The sequence below is a fragment of the Miniopterus natalensis genome, chromosome 14 (genome assembly GCF_054644295.1).
Source record: "Miniopterus natalensis isolate mMinNat1 chromosome 14, mMinNat1.hap1, whole genome shotgun sequence".
Lineage (NCBI taxonomy): Eukaryota > Metazoa > Chordata > Mammalia > Chiroptera > Miniopteridae > Miniopterus > Miniopterus natalensis.
In genome coordinates, this window is record NC_142094.1 from 19968036 (window position 1) to 19984984 (window position 16949).

General features: G+C 40.2%; 1 protein-coding gene across 1 annotated transcript in view; it reads left to right on the top strand.

Moving 5' to 3' along the window:
• USP54 (ubiquitin specific peptidase 54) overlaps positions 1–16949 on the top strand; it is a 102352-nt gene that overhangs the window by 65047 nt on the left and 20356 nt on the right. Inside the window, exons 4-15 of the mRNA XM_016224035.2 lie at positions 391–525; positions 2240–2353; positions 2491–2573; positions 2985–3090; positions 3200–3346; positions 5382–5531; positions 7310–7478; positions 8820–8990; positions 12414–12545; positions 12720–13100; positions 13328–13559; positions 14914–15047. Coding sequence (XP_016079521.2) covers positions 391–525; positions 2240–2353; positions 2491–2573; positions 2985–3090; positions 3200–3346; positions 5382–5531; positions 7310–7478; positions 8820–8990; positions 12414–12545; positions 12720–13100; positions 13328–13559; positions 14914–15047 — 1954 coding nt within the window. The remainder of the gene's footprint in view (positions 1–390; positions 526–2239; positions 2354–2490; positions 2574–2984; positions 3091–3199; positions 3347–5381; positions 5532–7309; positions 7479–8819; positions 8991–12413; positions 12546–12719; positions 13101–13327; positions 13560–14913; positions 15048–16949) is intronic.

A 16949-nucleotide genomic window follows, 5' to 3' on the forward strand; every position in this document is an offset into this window, starting at 1 on the left:
TTTCATAGAATGAGTCCTCTGAGAATAATTTACCAATCTGCTTACATATCATTTATCTTTATTTACTGTAGACCATCCATCTGTCTTTATCAGAGGAAATGGGGTGACTGAATTATATTAACTCATGACAATGGTCTCTCCTAATGTGTCCTTGATGGTATCATACTCGGTTGGAAGAGCAAAGATCCTAATTCTTATTAGCACAGGATCATGCCCTTTATTCTGATTCTGCATTTTTTACTTTTTTATTACTAACTGCAAGCATATTAACCTGTAGGAGGTACATTTGGTTCCATAACTATGAGCATGGAGATGCTAGCATGACACCGGGATGTTTAGAAGCTTAATAACAGCACTGTGCTTTTTCCCTTGTCTAACCCTTCCCTACAGGGAATCTTTAACCAGTTTCAGTGCAGCAGTGAAAAAGTGCTTCCATCTGACACTCTCCGCAGTGCTCTGGCAAAGACTTTCCAGGATGAACAGCGTTTCCAGCTGGGAATTATGGATGATGCTGCGGAGTGCTTTGTAAGTGCTGGCCTCTGGCCTTCTTTGATCTGGGGTGGAACTGTTGATGGTCTCCGTCAGGGACTGGCTACTGTACTGTGGTTATTTACAGCGCCCCTGATTTCTACAGTTAGAACTAGAAATTTCCCTAGTTTCTCAGAGCTCTAGGGTATCTCTGCTAATGCAGTATGAATAGCCTCACAGGTTTACTCTTTTTCCTTCAGGCTTAGGGTAGTTTTGTGCTTGCCACTGCATAAAACGGGTTGTCACCTTCCGAGGAGACAGGGCTCATTAAAATACAAATTGCTGGACTCAATTCCCTTGAGTTTTTGATTCAGTAGTTCTGGAATAAGGTCCAAGAATATCTACCTCTGACAAGTTCCCAGGTGATGCTAATACCAATGCTACTGGTTTGAGAATAACTTGAGTTCCTAGCACAACTGTAGGGTGCTATTTAGATAACCGTATTTCTCCCAGTGACTGTTAGTGGAAGACCCTAACTCTTCTGAACTCTGGGTTCTATCCATCAGCCTTCAAAAGACTGCATTCATTAAAAAACTCAGAAAGTGATATACATCCCATTACAGGGTAAAATGTAGGCCACAATCAGAGGTACTCCTGAGAATCTGGATCACTGCTCTATTACCGGTGGGACTATAAAATGGTAATACTACCTTGGAAAAGTTTGGCAGTTTCTTAAAAAACAGAACCTGCAAACTACCATATGATTCAGCAGTTGCCTTCCTGGACCTGTAGCCCAGAGAAATGAAAATTTATGTTCCTACAAAAACCTGTACATAAATATTTATAGAAGCTTTATTCATAATAGCCCAAAACTGGAAACAACCCAAATGCCTTTAATGGGTAATGGGTAAATGGTGCTACAAACTGGTACTTCCATACTGTGGAATACTATGCAGAAATAAAAAGGAATGAACTCTTGATTTATATATTCTTTAGAATGGATCTAAAGGGAATTTTGCTGAGCCCTGGTTAGGTAGCTCAGTCGGTTAGAGCATTGTCCCAATACGCCAAGGTTGCAGGTTTGCTCCCCGGTCAGGGCACACATAGGAATCAACCAATGATGCATGAATAAGTGGGACAGCAACTCAGTGTTTGTCTCTCTCTCTAAAAGTCAAATAAAAATTTTTTAAAAAGGGAATTATGCTGAGTAAAAAATGCAGTAAAAAAGATTATATATTATATGATCCCATTTATATAGCATTTAAAAAATAAAATTATAGAGCTTGGAGAATAGATTTGTGTTTGCTAGGGGTTAGGGTTGGAATTGGGTGGGTAGGACTATAAAAGGATAGCATGAGGGTGCCTTGTGGTGATGGAACAGTTTTATATCTTGATTGGGTTGTGGTTACATGACTCTGTACATGAGATAAAATTGTATGGAGCTACACACAAACACAAATGAGTGAAACCTGATGAAACCTGAATAAACTCTGGACTGTATGGATGCCCATTTCCTGGTTTGGATATTATACTATAGTTATGCAAGATGTTGCCATTGGAAGAAACTGGGTGAAAGGTATATTGACTTCCTATACAATTTTTTTGAAACTTCCTGAAAGTTTATAGTTATTTCCAATTAAAGAGTTTTAAAAAATCAGAAGTACTCCTATCTCCCAGGAGGATTGCTATTTCCCCGAGTAAACTGCCAACCAATTTGTACATTTGTCTGCTAAGTATTGTTGATATACTGCTTTTGTTCTTCCTTTGTTAGGAAAACCTGCTGATGAGACTTCACTTCCATATTGCTGATGAAACCAAAGAGGATATATGTACTGCCCAACACTGCATCTCCCACCAGAAATTTGCAATGACATTGTTTGAGCAGGTGAACTTTATTTCTGTCCCATCACTTCTTAGACCTTTTCTTCAAGAGCACTTTATCCTGGGATGTGGGGTGTCCAATGGGGGCCAAAACAGTTAATGACCATGGCTGCTTGGTTTTGCTTTTGTTCCTGGGCCTAGTGTGTATGTACTAGCTGTGGCGCCACCTCTGATCCACTGCCTTTCATCCAGATGGTGCATTACATCTCTACCACTTCCCTTTGGTGAGTCTTACAGGGGTTTTCTGTACCCTTAGGCACTCCTTCAGTTGATTGGGTTTTAACCGATGGTATCCAAATATATTCTTATTGCTGAATCTATGCTATATTGTAGGAGCTTAGAACTGTAATTTTAAAATACCCTTTTGTCTCCTTCTTTTCCATTCCTCCTTTTTTCTTAGGCTCAGTTCTGGCCAGCAGAGTGGGGGAGGAATGGGGATTCTATGAGCTGGCGATGCGGAGACAGGCAGAGGCACTCATTGTGTCTGTAGGACGCTGAGGCTGGTCAGGACTAGGGGCTTCGGTTTAGTGGGCAGAGGAAGAAAGTCAAACCTGGGAGCTAGGAGTTTACATGCATGATTTATTTCATTTAGCTGTAACTCTCACTGTCACCCCCTTTTAATTCTCATCTTGAAGCAACCAGGCTATTTGTATGCTGGAGAGACGAGAAAAACCCTCACCAAGCATGTTTGGTGAGCTGCTACAGAATGCCAGCACCATGGGGGATCTCCGGAACTGTCCAGTGAGTTGTCAGTGGTGGGGTTTGGAGTAGGGAGGGAACGCTGGGATCAGTGGAATTGAGGCAGAGCCAGTGGGAAACCTGTCAAACTTGCCTTATTTATGTATTTCAGAGCAACTGTGGAGAGAGGATTCGGATCCGCCGTGTATTGATGAATGCTCCACAGATTATCACAATTGGACTGGTATGGGACTCAGACCACTCAGACTTGGCGGAGGATGTCATTCATAGCCTGGGTACCTGCCTTAAGTTGGGTGATGTGAGTGTTAGTTTAACTCTGACTGTTATTGTGTCTTATTCTTGCTCAAGGGCATGAACCCTGAACACAAAGGTATATCCTAAATGACAAATACTATATTGTATGACAAGCATACTTGTGTACAATAGTCCCCCCTTATCCATGGTTTCCCTTTCTGTAGTTTCACTTACCCACAGTCAACTGTGGTCTAAAAATATTAAATGGAAAATTCCAGAAGTAAACAATTCACAAATTTTAAGTCACATGTGGTTCTGAGGAGTGTGATGAAATGTCACCCTGTTTTCGGTCCCTGCTCCCTGGGAGGTGAATAATCCCTTTGTCCAGCATATCCACACTGTATATGTATATGTACATGTACATATGTACATATGTATGTGTGTATACATGTACATATACAGTGACTATTGCAGTATTGCAGTGTGTTCACGTAGCCCTTAAAGTAGCCTAGTGTTACATCACAATGCCTATGTCATTCATTTCACTTCATCTTATCACATAGACATTGTATCATCTCACATCATCACAAGAAGGGTGAATACAGTCCAAAAGATTTTGAGAGAAAGAAAGACCACATTCACATAACTTTTATTACAATATATTGTTATAATTGTTCTATTTTATTATTATTGTTATTGTTAATCTCTTACTGTGACTAATTTATAAATTAAACTTCATCATAAGTATGTATGTACAGGAAAAAACATAGTATATGTTTGGTACTATCTCCAGCTTTAGGCATCCACTGGGGGGTCTTGGAGTGTATCCCCTGAGGATAAGAGGCACTACTGTATATGTGTGCACATACATGTGCATGCATGTACATGCTCACTTACCTCCTTTGGGTAGGTAGCAAAGGCTTTTTATAAGAAATGGGATGACCTTGGCCTTGAAGACAGGATAGACAGAGCTTAGGTACTGGTAAAAATCAAGCAATTTGTAGAGTTATTGTGTGCTCTACTCACTGTTAGTTTATACCAGTGTAGAACAGGGAGTTGTATTAAACCATAGGAGGCAGTAAGGTCAAAGAAGTGAGCGACCCTGACTACAGCTGCTTTGGGAGGTGAAGGAGGTAAGAGTTGGTTACTTGAGTCCTACAATACAGAATTCTCAATGAGGAACCAATATCTGTTGAGAGGGTAATGAAGTAGCTTAGAAGATAATTTAATGGGTTAGTGGTTTTCCATGAATCTATTTAGGAAAATAGACAGGGAAACAGACTTCAGACCTGGAGCCTTAACCTTGTCAGCTCCATGCCCTAGTGTAGGTACAGCCATGGTTTTCCTTCAGTTCAAGAGAAGAGCCAGAAACTCTGGTTTCCCTTCTGTTAGTTTTGCTTGCTCTGTGACTCAGGAGATCCTTTGCTGTTGTTTTTAATATCATCAGCCACTACTGAGAATAAGTGAACTATTGGGGACCTTATTTTAGGTCTGGTTCCTGAGGAATTTCTGAATGAGCAGGCTCAGCACAGCAAAATCTCCTTTTTCTAAAATTTGTAGCGTACATATTTTGTACTGGTCTAGTTTTATTTTTATGATTGTTTTCTGAACCAAATAAGTTCCTCAAGGCTAGAATAATTTTCTTTCATTTTTTTTTGCTTGTTTCTTAGCACCTAGGACAGTGATGGGCATCTAGGAATTGAAATGCTGGTAACCAGCATGGTGGTATTACTTCTCTTAAAGGCTTTCTTAACCCCTACTTAGGGTCCCAGCAGGAAATTTATATTTGTGTTTCCAGGTGACAAATAACTTTTGAGACTTGAGAGTGTTTTGGTTTGGTTTGGTTTTTCAACTTTTCCTGACTCCTGTTATGATCGGAAACATCACCACCTTACCAGTTACTGGCCACTGTCTGTCTTGTTCCACCCTACATTTTGCCTTTTTAGGTCATTTCTGATGATCAATATGGATTAGAAAAAAATCTTATACTGAAGGGCAGGGAAGCAAGATAGTACCTTAAGAAATGATGGAGTCAGTCTGCTGACGGATGATGTGAGAGAGTTATGTCACTGTACTTTCCTTTCTCTTCTTTCCCCCAGCTGTTTTTCAGAGTGACAGATGACCGGGCCAAGCAGTCTGAACTGTACTTAGTAGGAATGATCTGTTACTATGGCAAACATTATTCTACATTCTTTTTTCAAACAAAGATCCGAAAATGGATGTATTTTGATGATGCTCATGTCAAGGAGGTAGGAATATTCAAGCCCTTCTTAAAGTGTTTGGTGACTGCAACAAAAAACTAAGGATAATTATTTGTCTTTGTGTTTCATTTTCATAATTTTAATGTCTATCTGCCGATCTACTGGATTTATGAGAGTGTTAGTTGTATCTTCCCAATGAATGGCAACATCCTTGAGAACAGGATGAATATATCTATTATTTTTTCTATATGCCCTCACATGGCATTCAGCACAGTTTTATATTTATAGTTAACAAAGTATTTTTTTAATGTGTTATTTGTTTGATTTGAGTGACAACAGTCTAATTATTCAGATTAGGTTATAGGATTAGCAGAAAGTTCAGAATTCCAAATCTTGGAATTATTAGTGGGTAATACTTTGTCTCAGGGTTGCTATAAAATACTCTCTGATTGTTATCTCCCTAAAGTACCCTATCATTGATTAACATGTTTTTGAGGTAGTATAGAGAAAATAGGGCTATGATAATATTTAAATCTGGAAACTTGGTACTGTCTGAACCACAGAGTCCAGATGAAGTAGTTTAGGTGATTTGCATGAATTAGAAAGACTCTTGTGATTAGGTTAGCAGCTAGGAGACTGCTTAGACATTCTATACCAATCCATGGACCTTAAGCAGCATCTTCCACAGATAGTAGTCTTTGTCAAATTCTCTAATTCTCTTCTTGATCTCTTTTTTGCTGTTGTAATTTTGGGCAACATATAAATTCTTTGAGCTTTAGGGTTTTTAAAATTGATTTTTAGAGAGACAGGAAGGGAGAAGGAGAGAGAGAGAGAGAGAGATATCGATGTGAGAGTGAAACATGATTGGCTTCTTTCCCATGTGCCCCGACCAGGGATAGATTCCACAACCTGGATATGTGCCCTGACCAGGAATCAAACCCTCAACCTTTCGATGTACAGGACAATGCTCCAACCAACTGAACCACACTGGCCAGGGCTAGGTTATTTATTTGAATAATAATAATACATGCCTTATAAGATATTAAATAAGGTTATCTAAAAAGCATATAAATTTGTTTTAGTTAAAATAGTGAAAACGCAGTTATAAATTTACTGACCATCTATTATAAAATAAGAATTACGATAGTTGTCTGACTCTAAGAGCACACCATCTAACAATGTGACTGGTTCAAGCTTAAGAGAGGGTGAGTTTGGAGGTTTGATTGGATTGTTATTTCCATGGCTGTTCAGTCACTTTTTCCCCACTGCCGTGGCAGCACTGAATCCAGCACAAAGCTAAGGCCGAGAGGCCCAGCTGTCAGTTCTAAGCAATTTAGCACTTTATGTCCTGCCATGTGTGAACTCTGACAGAGAATGTCATTTATTCTAAAGCAGTCTGTGAGAGAGTTTCTGTCCTGAGCTTCATAAAAGTGATTTTAATATTTAGGAAAAAATTCGAGACAAGCAGATTTCAAGCAAGAGCTTTGGTTTGGTGTCTGTGAAAAGAAAGATCACCAAGGCAGCTGAAGTCCCCTCGCACAGCATACTCACCTTTGAGAACTTCTGTTCATGTTTCATAACTGAATCAATGTTTCATGGGAATAAAAGTAATTTTATTCACCATTGCTGTCTTTTACAGGCTCCTAATGCTTTCTAAAGGGCTTAACAAAAAATTCGTTATGTGTAGCTGTAAGATCTGTTTTGTTTCTTTACCCGATTCTTGTCCTTTCATCTTTTATTTTCTTTAGAAAATCAGAACAGGAAGATGTGTCTTGAATTGTGGATATGAATTATAATTGTTCTGTTCTGACTGTTTTTTTATTCAGATTGGGCCCAAATGGAAGGATGTGGTGACCAAGTGCATCAAGGGGCATTACCAGCCTTTGCTGCTGCTTTATGCAGACCCCCAGGGTACCCCAGTGTCTACCCAGGACCTGCCTCCCCAAGTTGAATTCCAGTCATACAGCAGGATGTGCTACGATAGTGAAGATTCAGGTGAGCAGCCCAGCTCTTACTTCCCCTTTCCCTCTCTAATGTGATCATTGGATATTTGGGACTCTTGACCATGAGCCTAGCAAATAACCTAGCTTGGAGAAAGAGGACCCATTAGAGAAAAGCAAGAAATGCCAACTTGTCCTGAAGCCCAACTTGCTCCAGGCTTTGTTTCCTTCCACCTCTAAGAATGTGTTTCCTATATTCAGTGTGGCCCCAGTTCCAAAGTGCAAAGGAAGTTATGTTGATTGAGACTGAGATATTAAATCTGTGAGGGAAACCTTGGTATTTAACCTTATAATATTGGTAAAGATGACTGATTCTTACTAGCAATTTAAAAGCGACTTAAGTGAGTTAAGGCCAAGAGAAATGATATGCTACTACAAAGGTAGTCATATTGTTAGGGATGAGAGATTTTTGTTTTAAAATGCCAAGTACAGTAGGGATATTCCTTCCTCAGCTTATGAATCAGTTGTTTACTTCTAATTCAGTTGTATGGAACCTGAATTATGTTTTCCTGTAGAAATAGTTTGCCACTTGATGTTTAAAGTCTCATGTTAGCCCATAGAGGTTCATAATACATTAGAAATATAACTCTTATGGTTTTGGCTTGATTTCTGAAAAGGAAGAAAAAGAAATGTTCTTTTTTACTTCTATTTTTAGGGCTATTTATATTTCTAAATATAATTTTGAAAGAGAAGACACTTGTCTTTGGACTTTTTCCCTGCCCCTTTGTATCTCCATCCTGGTTGGTAACTGATGTTCATCCCACCTTTGTAACCCACCCAGACCTGCTCTATTTCTCCCTTCAATCAAACACCAATGTCCACCACTTATCTTAGCTAGGTGTTTAGAGGAAAGTAGTCCGATTGAGCTAATTCACACTAAAGTATAAAGGACAGCCCCATAATTTCTCAGAGATATTAAAAATGCTTGTAATGCCAATTTAAAAATTTTAAGTGACATTTCCGTCACTTAAAATTATGGGATAGGGGTTATGTATGCCAGGTCGGCCTGGGACTCTAACTAAGTAGATCTTATTTTTCACAACTTTTTCCTTTCTTCCACTTTCCCCCCATAGGTTTTCTAAAAGCCCCACAGTTTTTCACAGTGGCAGGCAAAGTGAGGGCTTCAGCAAGGTAGGGGCAGGAGTGGGAAGACTTGTTTGTGTGTCTGGGTTATCTGGAAGCTGGGTGTTGGGCAGAATGGCTCTGGTATGTCCTTCTCACCGTGCCATCTAGGAATTTCCTGCCTTATGGACCTTTGTTGCCATCCAGCTCTTTGCCCCTCTATCACTGTCCTCTCTTTCCTCACTTTTGCCTATGTGTCTCCTCCTTCCCTCAGGGAGGGAGCCCTCCATCTCAAGTGATACTCGAACAGATTCCTCAACGGAGAGCTATCCCTACAAACACTCCCACCATGAGTCTGTGGTCAGTCACTTCTCTTCTGATTCTCAGGGGACAGTCATCTATAATGTGGAGAATGATTCCATGTCTCAGAGCAGTCGGGACACAGGTAGGGGCTTATGTAGTGGATCCTTCTTGTCCCTGCGTAGAGGGTGTCCAAGAAAAAAAACGGGGCAAGTCGGAAATGTTTGCCATGCAAAGGCAGGAAGACACAGAACTTGGGTAATTGAGTGGGATCAAAAGAAGCAATACAATTCTGAATAGACGGTGATGTTCCATTGCATGTATTCCTGTCCACAGTGGCATGTCAGTGAGGACCATTGTGATGTAATTACTGATGGGATTGTTTATTCTGAAAGCTGCTTTTCTCAGGCTCTGCTCCATGAGAGGGAACCCCCATCCCTCATAGTGCTTCACTGAGTCCTCGTGGTCTTGTACCTCATGATATTCTCCTGCCAGGCTTTGTCCCAAGTTAAGGGCTTTGAGAGAAGGGCCATACTGTGGGGAGGGGACACCTGCTCTCACCTTGCTTGGCTTCCTGAAGAACAGAGACACAAAAGAATGAAAACTTGCCTGTTTGTTTGTTTTTTTGTTTATCTGTGGAGAGTGTACCCGTGTCAGTGGAAAAAAATAAATATGGGGCATCAAAGGAAGAACATCACCCAAGGCATAGAACAGTGCCCATTCTCTTAGAGATTTGGCGATTAATGAGCTCATGGCTTCAGATTGGTGTTTATACTCTCTGCATGGTCTTTTAAAAATAGAGAATTTCAAACATATTCAGAGGTATATAGAATAGCATACTGCGCCTCCACATACCCGTCACCTAGACTCAGTAATTATAACTCATGGCCAATCTAGTTTCATCTGTACCTCTACCGACTTTCCCCATTCCTAGATCATTCTGAAGCAAATCCCAGACATGTCATCTTTTTCATGAATGTTTTGCTATATATCTTTAAAATATAAGAAATCATTTTTAAACACACCATTATCACACTTAAAAATATCAATAATTCCTTTAAGCCACTAAATAACCACTGAGCATTTAAATAAACAGTTTTCTTATAAATGTCAACACTTTTTAATGGTTTGTTTGTTTGACTCAGAATTGAAATGAGTTCTACACATCACAATGGGTTGATAAGTCTTTTGAGTTTCTTTTACTCTGTAGGCTTCTCCTCTGTTTTTTTCTTGCAGTTTATTGTTGAAGAAGTAGGCAGTTTAGCCCTGGCCAGTTTGGCTCAGTGGTTAGAATGTCGGCCCATGGACTGAAGGCTCCCGGGTTTGATTCTAGCCAACGGTACTTACCTTGCTTGCAGGCTCGGCCCTGGTCTGGGCCCAACCAGGAGGCAACCACTTGGTGTGTCTCTCTCACATCAATGTTTCTTTCCCTCTTTTTCTCTCCCTTTCACTCTCTCTGAAAAAGCAATGGAAGAAAAATAAAAGAACTAAGCAGTTTGTCCTATAGATTCCCCACATTCTAAATTTTGTTGTGTTTCTATGGTAAACTTTAGCATGTTTCTTTGTGCTCTGTATTTTTTGGTGCTCTGTAAGTTGGTGGTTGGATCTAGAGATTTGGTCAGATTCATGTTGGATTACTTTTGATGACTATTGCATAAATGACTACTGCAAAGTGTGATATACTTTTCTTTTTTAATCTCCACCCAAGGATATGTTTGTTGATTTTTAGAGAGAGATGAAGTGAGAGAGAGAAACATTGATGTGAGAAACATTGATTGGTTGCCTCCCATACGCGCTCCAGCCAGAACAGAACCTGCAACCTAGGTATGTGCTCTGACCAGGAACCGAACCTGCAACCCTTTTGGTATGTGGGATGACACTCCAACCAACTGATCTATCAGGCCAGGGCAGTGTGATATTTTTAAAACCCTGTTTCTGAAACTGAACCATGAAGAAGTTAAGTCACAGAATAAATAAAGCCTATTTTCCAGGAGAGTTAGGTTTATTGTTAAGGGTTTGTGAATGGCTGAGAGTAGGGGAGCATATCCCCGTTGGTTTATATTTGTAGTTCTAGTAGCTCCAAGTGATTTCCTCCTTTCTTAAATCTTTATTATGGGTCCAGATGTAGCAAAGGAGCAGATTAAAAGCAATAAAAGATTGCATTGATAAATATAACCATATCACTATATTGCTGATATCTGATTATGTATAAGGATTCTCATATACTAACATAGGAAAACAAATTTTTGTTAACTCAGTGCATTTGAGAACCTAGGGAACTTTTTTCTAAGCCTGTCTTCCAACTTAATTCAGTTGCTTAAATTCACCTCTGGCCTCCAGCAGCTTAGATGATTATGTCTTTTAGAATCTGACCTTTGCTATTGTCACATCACCCTCATCCATTCACATATGCTGGGTATGAAGTAAGTCAAGTTACACAAAACCCCAGATCTCTGCCCACCTGGTGTGGCTCAGTGGTTGAGGTTTGACCCATGAACCAGGAGGTCATGGTTCAATTCCCGATCGGGCACATGTGTGGGTTTCAGGCTCTATCCCAGTAGGGGGTGTGCGGGAGGCAGCCAATCAATGACTCTGTTTCATCATTGATGTTTCTATCTCTCCCTCTCCCTTCCTCTCTTTGAAATCAATAAAAACACATTAAAAAAAAAAAGCCCAGATCTCCTGGTTTTCTCAGCAGTTAGTATCGAGGAACTATGTAGTATAATCTCTGGGTTTTGCCAGTTTGGGTGAAGCATAGTTGGGGATGGGAATGAGAATTTATTCAAAGTTCAAATGTTCTTTTTTAAAAAATATATATATATCTTTATTGATTTTAGAGAGAGGAAGGGAGAAAGAGAGAGAGAAATGTCAATGATGAGAGAGTCGTCATTGATCAGCTGCCTCCTGCACTCCCCCACCTGGGAACTGAGCCCACAACCCGGGCATGTGCCCTGACCGGGAATCGAACCTTGATCTCCTGGATCCTAGGTCGATGCTCAACCGCTGAGCTACACCCAGCTGGGTCAAGTGTTCTTTTAATTGATTCACTTTTAAGGAATGTTTAGAACTGGGTCTTAAAGCCATATACAACCAGAGCTCTTGTGAGTAAAGGCTGAGACACCTGGGATCATACCAGACATAATAAAAATTAGGCTTTACTTGGTATGTGTTGCTAAATAAATAAAAGGAAGGCTCTGTCTTCTATTTATGAGAGTGAAAATATATTGGTACATGATATTTTTATATTTTAAAACTTTCACCTTTTAAAAAGTACCAAGTAATGTGTCCTTCAGGTTCCTGGGAAAATTTTTGAGTGGGATTGAGACTAGTAATTGCTTAGGAAATATGGTAAATTTGGAAGGTCCCATTAACTACTTGAGCTTCTTTGCATTTATCTGTTGAGAAATTCCTGCTACACTTAAATCAGGTAGCCATAGCCCTTGCAGCTTTCAACCCACGGGCACACTAAATTTGTGCCACTGCCATGAATCCCAAAAGGAGATTGGTTTCTCAAGAGGATGGAGGTCAGTCTCAGATACCAGCTTACCCCCATTTCCTTGTTTTTTAGGACACCTGACTGATAGTGAATGTAATCAGAAACTCACATCCAAGAAAGGGTCTCTGATAGAGCGCAAGAGGAGCTCTGGCCGAATTAGGAGGAAAGGCGATGAGCCCCAGGCCTCAGGGTACCACAGTGAAGGCAAGCCATTCTGCATTGCTTCTCTTTCCTAAATTAGTCTGTTAGACTTGTCACACTCCAGACCATGGCTTCTCTTTTCTGCTCAAAGGGCTTTCCTTGCTGTCTCAACTTTGGGATCTGGGTATCCATGAGCACTTTAAACATTTATATTTGTTTCATTCTTTGTGTTTTTAGGAGAAACACTGAAAGAGAAGCAGGCTCCTAGGAATGCCTCTAAACCATCCAGCAGCACCAACAGACTAAGGGATTTTAAAGAGACAGTCAGCAATATGATCCATAACAGACCATCCCTGACTTCACAGACCAACCTAGGATCTTCCTATGGGGGGAGAGGAGGAGACCAGATGGACAGAAAGCCTCCTAAGAATCTGCCTTTACACTCTCGTGACTGGGAAGTGGAGAGTACTAGCAGTGAGTCAAAATCCAGTTCTTCTAGCAAGTATCGTCCAACATGGAGACCCAAACGAGAGTCTCTGAATATTGACAGTATCTTTAGTAAGGACAAAAGGAAGCACTGTGGCTATACCCAGCTTAGCCCATTTTCTGAGGATTCAGGTGAGGAGATAATTAGGGAAGAATTGGGCTTTTGAATTAAGTTTATGTATTTAAAAAACCTGGGTTTTGTGGTATACTTCACAAGGTCTATTTTTACCACTTTGTTGGGTCTTTTGGGAATATAAATTCAGTAAATGAGTAGCTGGAGGGAGGTGTTAGTTATTTCTTAATTTGAGGCAGATGCTAAACCTACCTCCTTTTTCATACTTGTCTTTTGATCGGGATAGCTAAAGAATTTACACCAGATGACCTAAGCAAGCCACCTCCTTATGACCTTAAAACTAGTGGACCAAGCCCCCAATACAAGCCTTGGGGCCCAGCACGGCCAGGCTCTCACCTTTTAGAGCAGCACCCTCGCCTAATCCAGCGAATGGAATCTGGCTATGAGAGCAGTGAGAGGAACAGCAACAGCCCTGTCAGCCTGGATGCAGCCCTGCCTGAGAGCTCGAGTGTCTGCAGGTATTGTTTCCTCTTTGAATAGTGGCACTGTCCTGAGCAGCAGTGTAATCCACCAAGAGGCTTACCAACTCAGACAAGTGGAAAGGTGCGCTTTATTACCATCTTGTGGGCAAGCAAAGTATTGTGCTCTATCAACTTTCTATGACAGTAGCTCCCTCTGCTGGGAGAAAGAGCAAAGGCACTTGAGAAAGGAGAAAGAACATTTTTTTTTTTCAGTTGTTGACTCAATTACACATGTCCCCCATTTTCACCCCCTTTGCCTCCCTCCACCCTGCTCCTGCCCCTTTAGGCCTTCAACACATTATTGTCTGTGTCCATGGGCTATGCATATGTTCATATGAGATCTGTCAGTCTTTCATTTATCCATTAGCCTCTGGTCCTATTTTGTTCTTCAGTTTATTTTGTTCTTTATATTCCACATATAAGTGAGATCGTGTGATATTTGTCTGTCTCAGACTGGCTTATTTCACTTAGCATAATAATCTCCAGGTCCATCCATGCTGTTGCAAAGGGTAAGAGTTCCTTCCTTTTTTATAGCCTTGTAGTGTTTCATTATGTAAATGTATCACAGCTTTTTTAATCTACTGATGGGCACTTGGGCTGTTTCCAGATCTTGGCTATTGTAAATAACACTGCTATGAATATAGAGTACATATATTTTTCTGATTGGTGTTTCAGGATTCTTAGGATATATACCCCAAAGTGGGGTTGCTGGGTCAAAAAGCAGTTCTACTTTTAATTTTTTGAGGAAACTCCATACTGTTTTCCACACTGGTTATACCAGTCTGCATTCCCACCAACAGTGCACGAGGATTCCCTTTTCTCCACATACTCACCAGCACTTGTTGCTTATTGATTTATTGATAGTTACCACTCTGACCAATGTCAGGTGATACTTCATTGTAGTTTTTATTTGTATCTCTCTGATGATCAGTGACCTTGAGCATTTTTTCATGTCTACTGGCCATCTGTATGTCCTCTTTGGAGAAGTGTCTATTCAGGGCCTTTGCCCATTTTTTATAGGATTGTTTGTCTTCCTGGTGTTGAAATGTATAAATTCTTTATATATTTTGGAGATTAAATCCTTATCTGATGAATCATTGGTGAATATGTTCTCCCATATGGTGGGTTCCCTTTTTGTTTGTTGATGGTTTCTTTTGCTGTGCAGAAGCATTTTAGTCTGATGTAGTCCTGTTTATTTACTTTTTCCTGTGTTTCCCTTTCCCTTGGAGACATATTGGCAAATTATACTAGGTCAATGCTTTGTTGGTTTTTTGAGGAAATTTTGTCCTAGGAATGTTGCTAGTTATCACCCTTCTACTGCTTTCACTAGACTCTAGTTTCTCTTTTGAAGGGATCCAAGTGCTAAGAGATCAGCCGGGTTGGCACCTTCCTGGCGTCACATCCCAAAGTCTCACAGCAGTAGCATCCTGGAGGCGGACTCCAGAGCATCCAGGAGCGGCTGGACAAAGAATCAGACCCTATCAGGTGAGCAAAAGGACAGTGGATTTGGAGGACTTGATTTGTCTGCCAGTTTTGTTTGGGAAACAGCCTTACCTCAGAACATTTGAAATTAGAGGACAGTTGCACTTTGAGCATCTTTGGATTATCTATTTTTGGTTTATCATGGCTTGCCTGGTTGTTATTTTCTACCTTGGAAAACCCCTTGTGGGATCAAGAAGGAACAGAAATTTGGTGAGCAATGTCAGTAGCATCTGCATTCTGCAGTAGAATGAGTTCTAGGGCTTTCCTTGGTATAGAGGCAGCCTCTTGGGAATGTATTTCTTATTGTTTAGTACCATGAATTGAGATAACAAAGGAGGACATGTAGACAGTGGACAAAGCTGGGACCTAAGTAGGTCAAACCTACCCTTACCTCTGCCTCCAAACCCTGCCCAGTCTCCTCCTTTTGTTTTTTCCTTCTTGAATGTGCTTTGTTTCCACATACTCCCTCCTCAAAACAAGCTCTGAAGGAATGATCTGGCTCCTTCACACTAGACATAAGTGACTGAAGATAGTTTAAAGTATGCTTTCTCTAAGAGAAATTAGCATTTTAACAAGTCAAAATCTGAAGATAAAGGAATAGTGGAATTTCAGGTATAGATTTGAGGTAATCATAGGTTTTAGCTCCTTTTTACATTTCTCTCACAACACATATATACTTCCAGTGCCTTTTCCACTTATGTAGAGACCCAGTGCAAATAGGTCAAAATAAATTCTTTACTTAGAGCTGAAAATTGTGATAAGTAGGCATTCTCCCCAACAGGGAGACTTTGGAATGCCTGAGGGAAGATGGTGCGTATACAGCATCTTCTAGTCTGCTGAGGAGTTCTGGGAGCTGCTAACTTAGAAATCAACATTATCTGAAAAATGTGTTCATCCCCCCCTTTTTTTCTGGTCTGTTAGATCAATTGGGAGTAAGGTGTGTGGCAGAAACCTAACTATGGCCCTATTTAATGAGCTTCTGGATATAGATCTGGCCAGCTTACTAGAGAAAGAACAGAATACTATGTGCTACCGTGTAGAGATGAGACCAGGAACATTACTAGTCTGACCACCAGTTCTCTTGATAGCCACTTAAAGTTCTTAGAGAGCTGGAAGGGAGGTATGCAGCAGTACTGAAAAGGCATGAACTCTTTTACCTGTGAGTGCCATAGGTAGCTCACATCTGGTAGAGCAAAACAATGCCTATAGAAGCAGGTATCTCTGAAATCCTGGGCTGGAGTAGGTTATAATTAGAAACCTATAGAAGAAATTCATGCTTTCTAATGAAGTCATACATTTGGTTTACTCCTTCCATTTTAATTTATTTTGTGTTGACTAACTTTGCTTTGAGAAACTTGTGGTTGTGCATGAGGCTACTCCCCCTTCTCTTTTCTTCAGGTAGCCAATGCTCTTTCTAAAGACCAAGTCTCATGATTTCTCTAAAAGTCCTAATTCTGGACTGGCTGGATAGAATTCACCAATAGGATTCTTCAACTGGTAAAAGATATTTAGCAAGGACTTACACCAGATTTCTCACACACCACACATCCTCTGTGTACAGTGAACCCTACTTATGCCTCACGATTGGATGCAATCATATTAGCCTGTTACAGGCTAACAAATATTTTTATCTGGTGACTTTGACCACTCCTTAAAAAAATTACATAAGTAAAATTAATCCATCAATTCAGTAACCTGACCACTGCCTCTTCAAATTGATCATGGTATATATCTTTCTGCATCTTTCTCTATGCCAATACAGGTATATAGATAAGTTTATTACTACCATTTCTTAAAAAAATAAAATGAAGTCATACTATACCTGTTACTCTGTTACTTGATTTTTCACTTAATATAACATGGGCATCCTTTTAGGTCTATGAACACTGATAAGATTAAAATTTT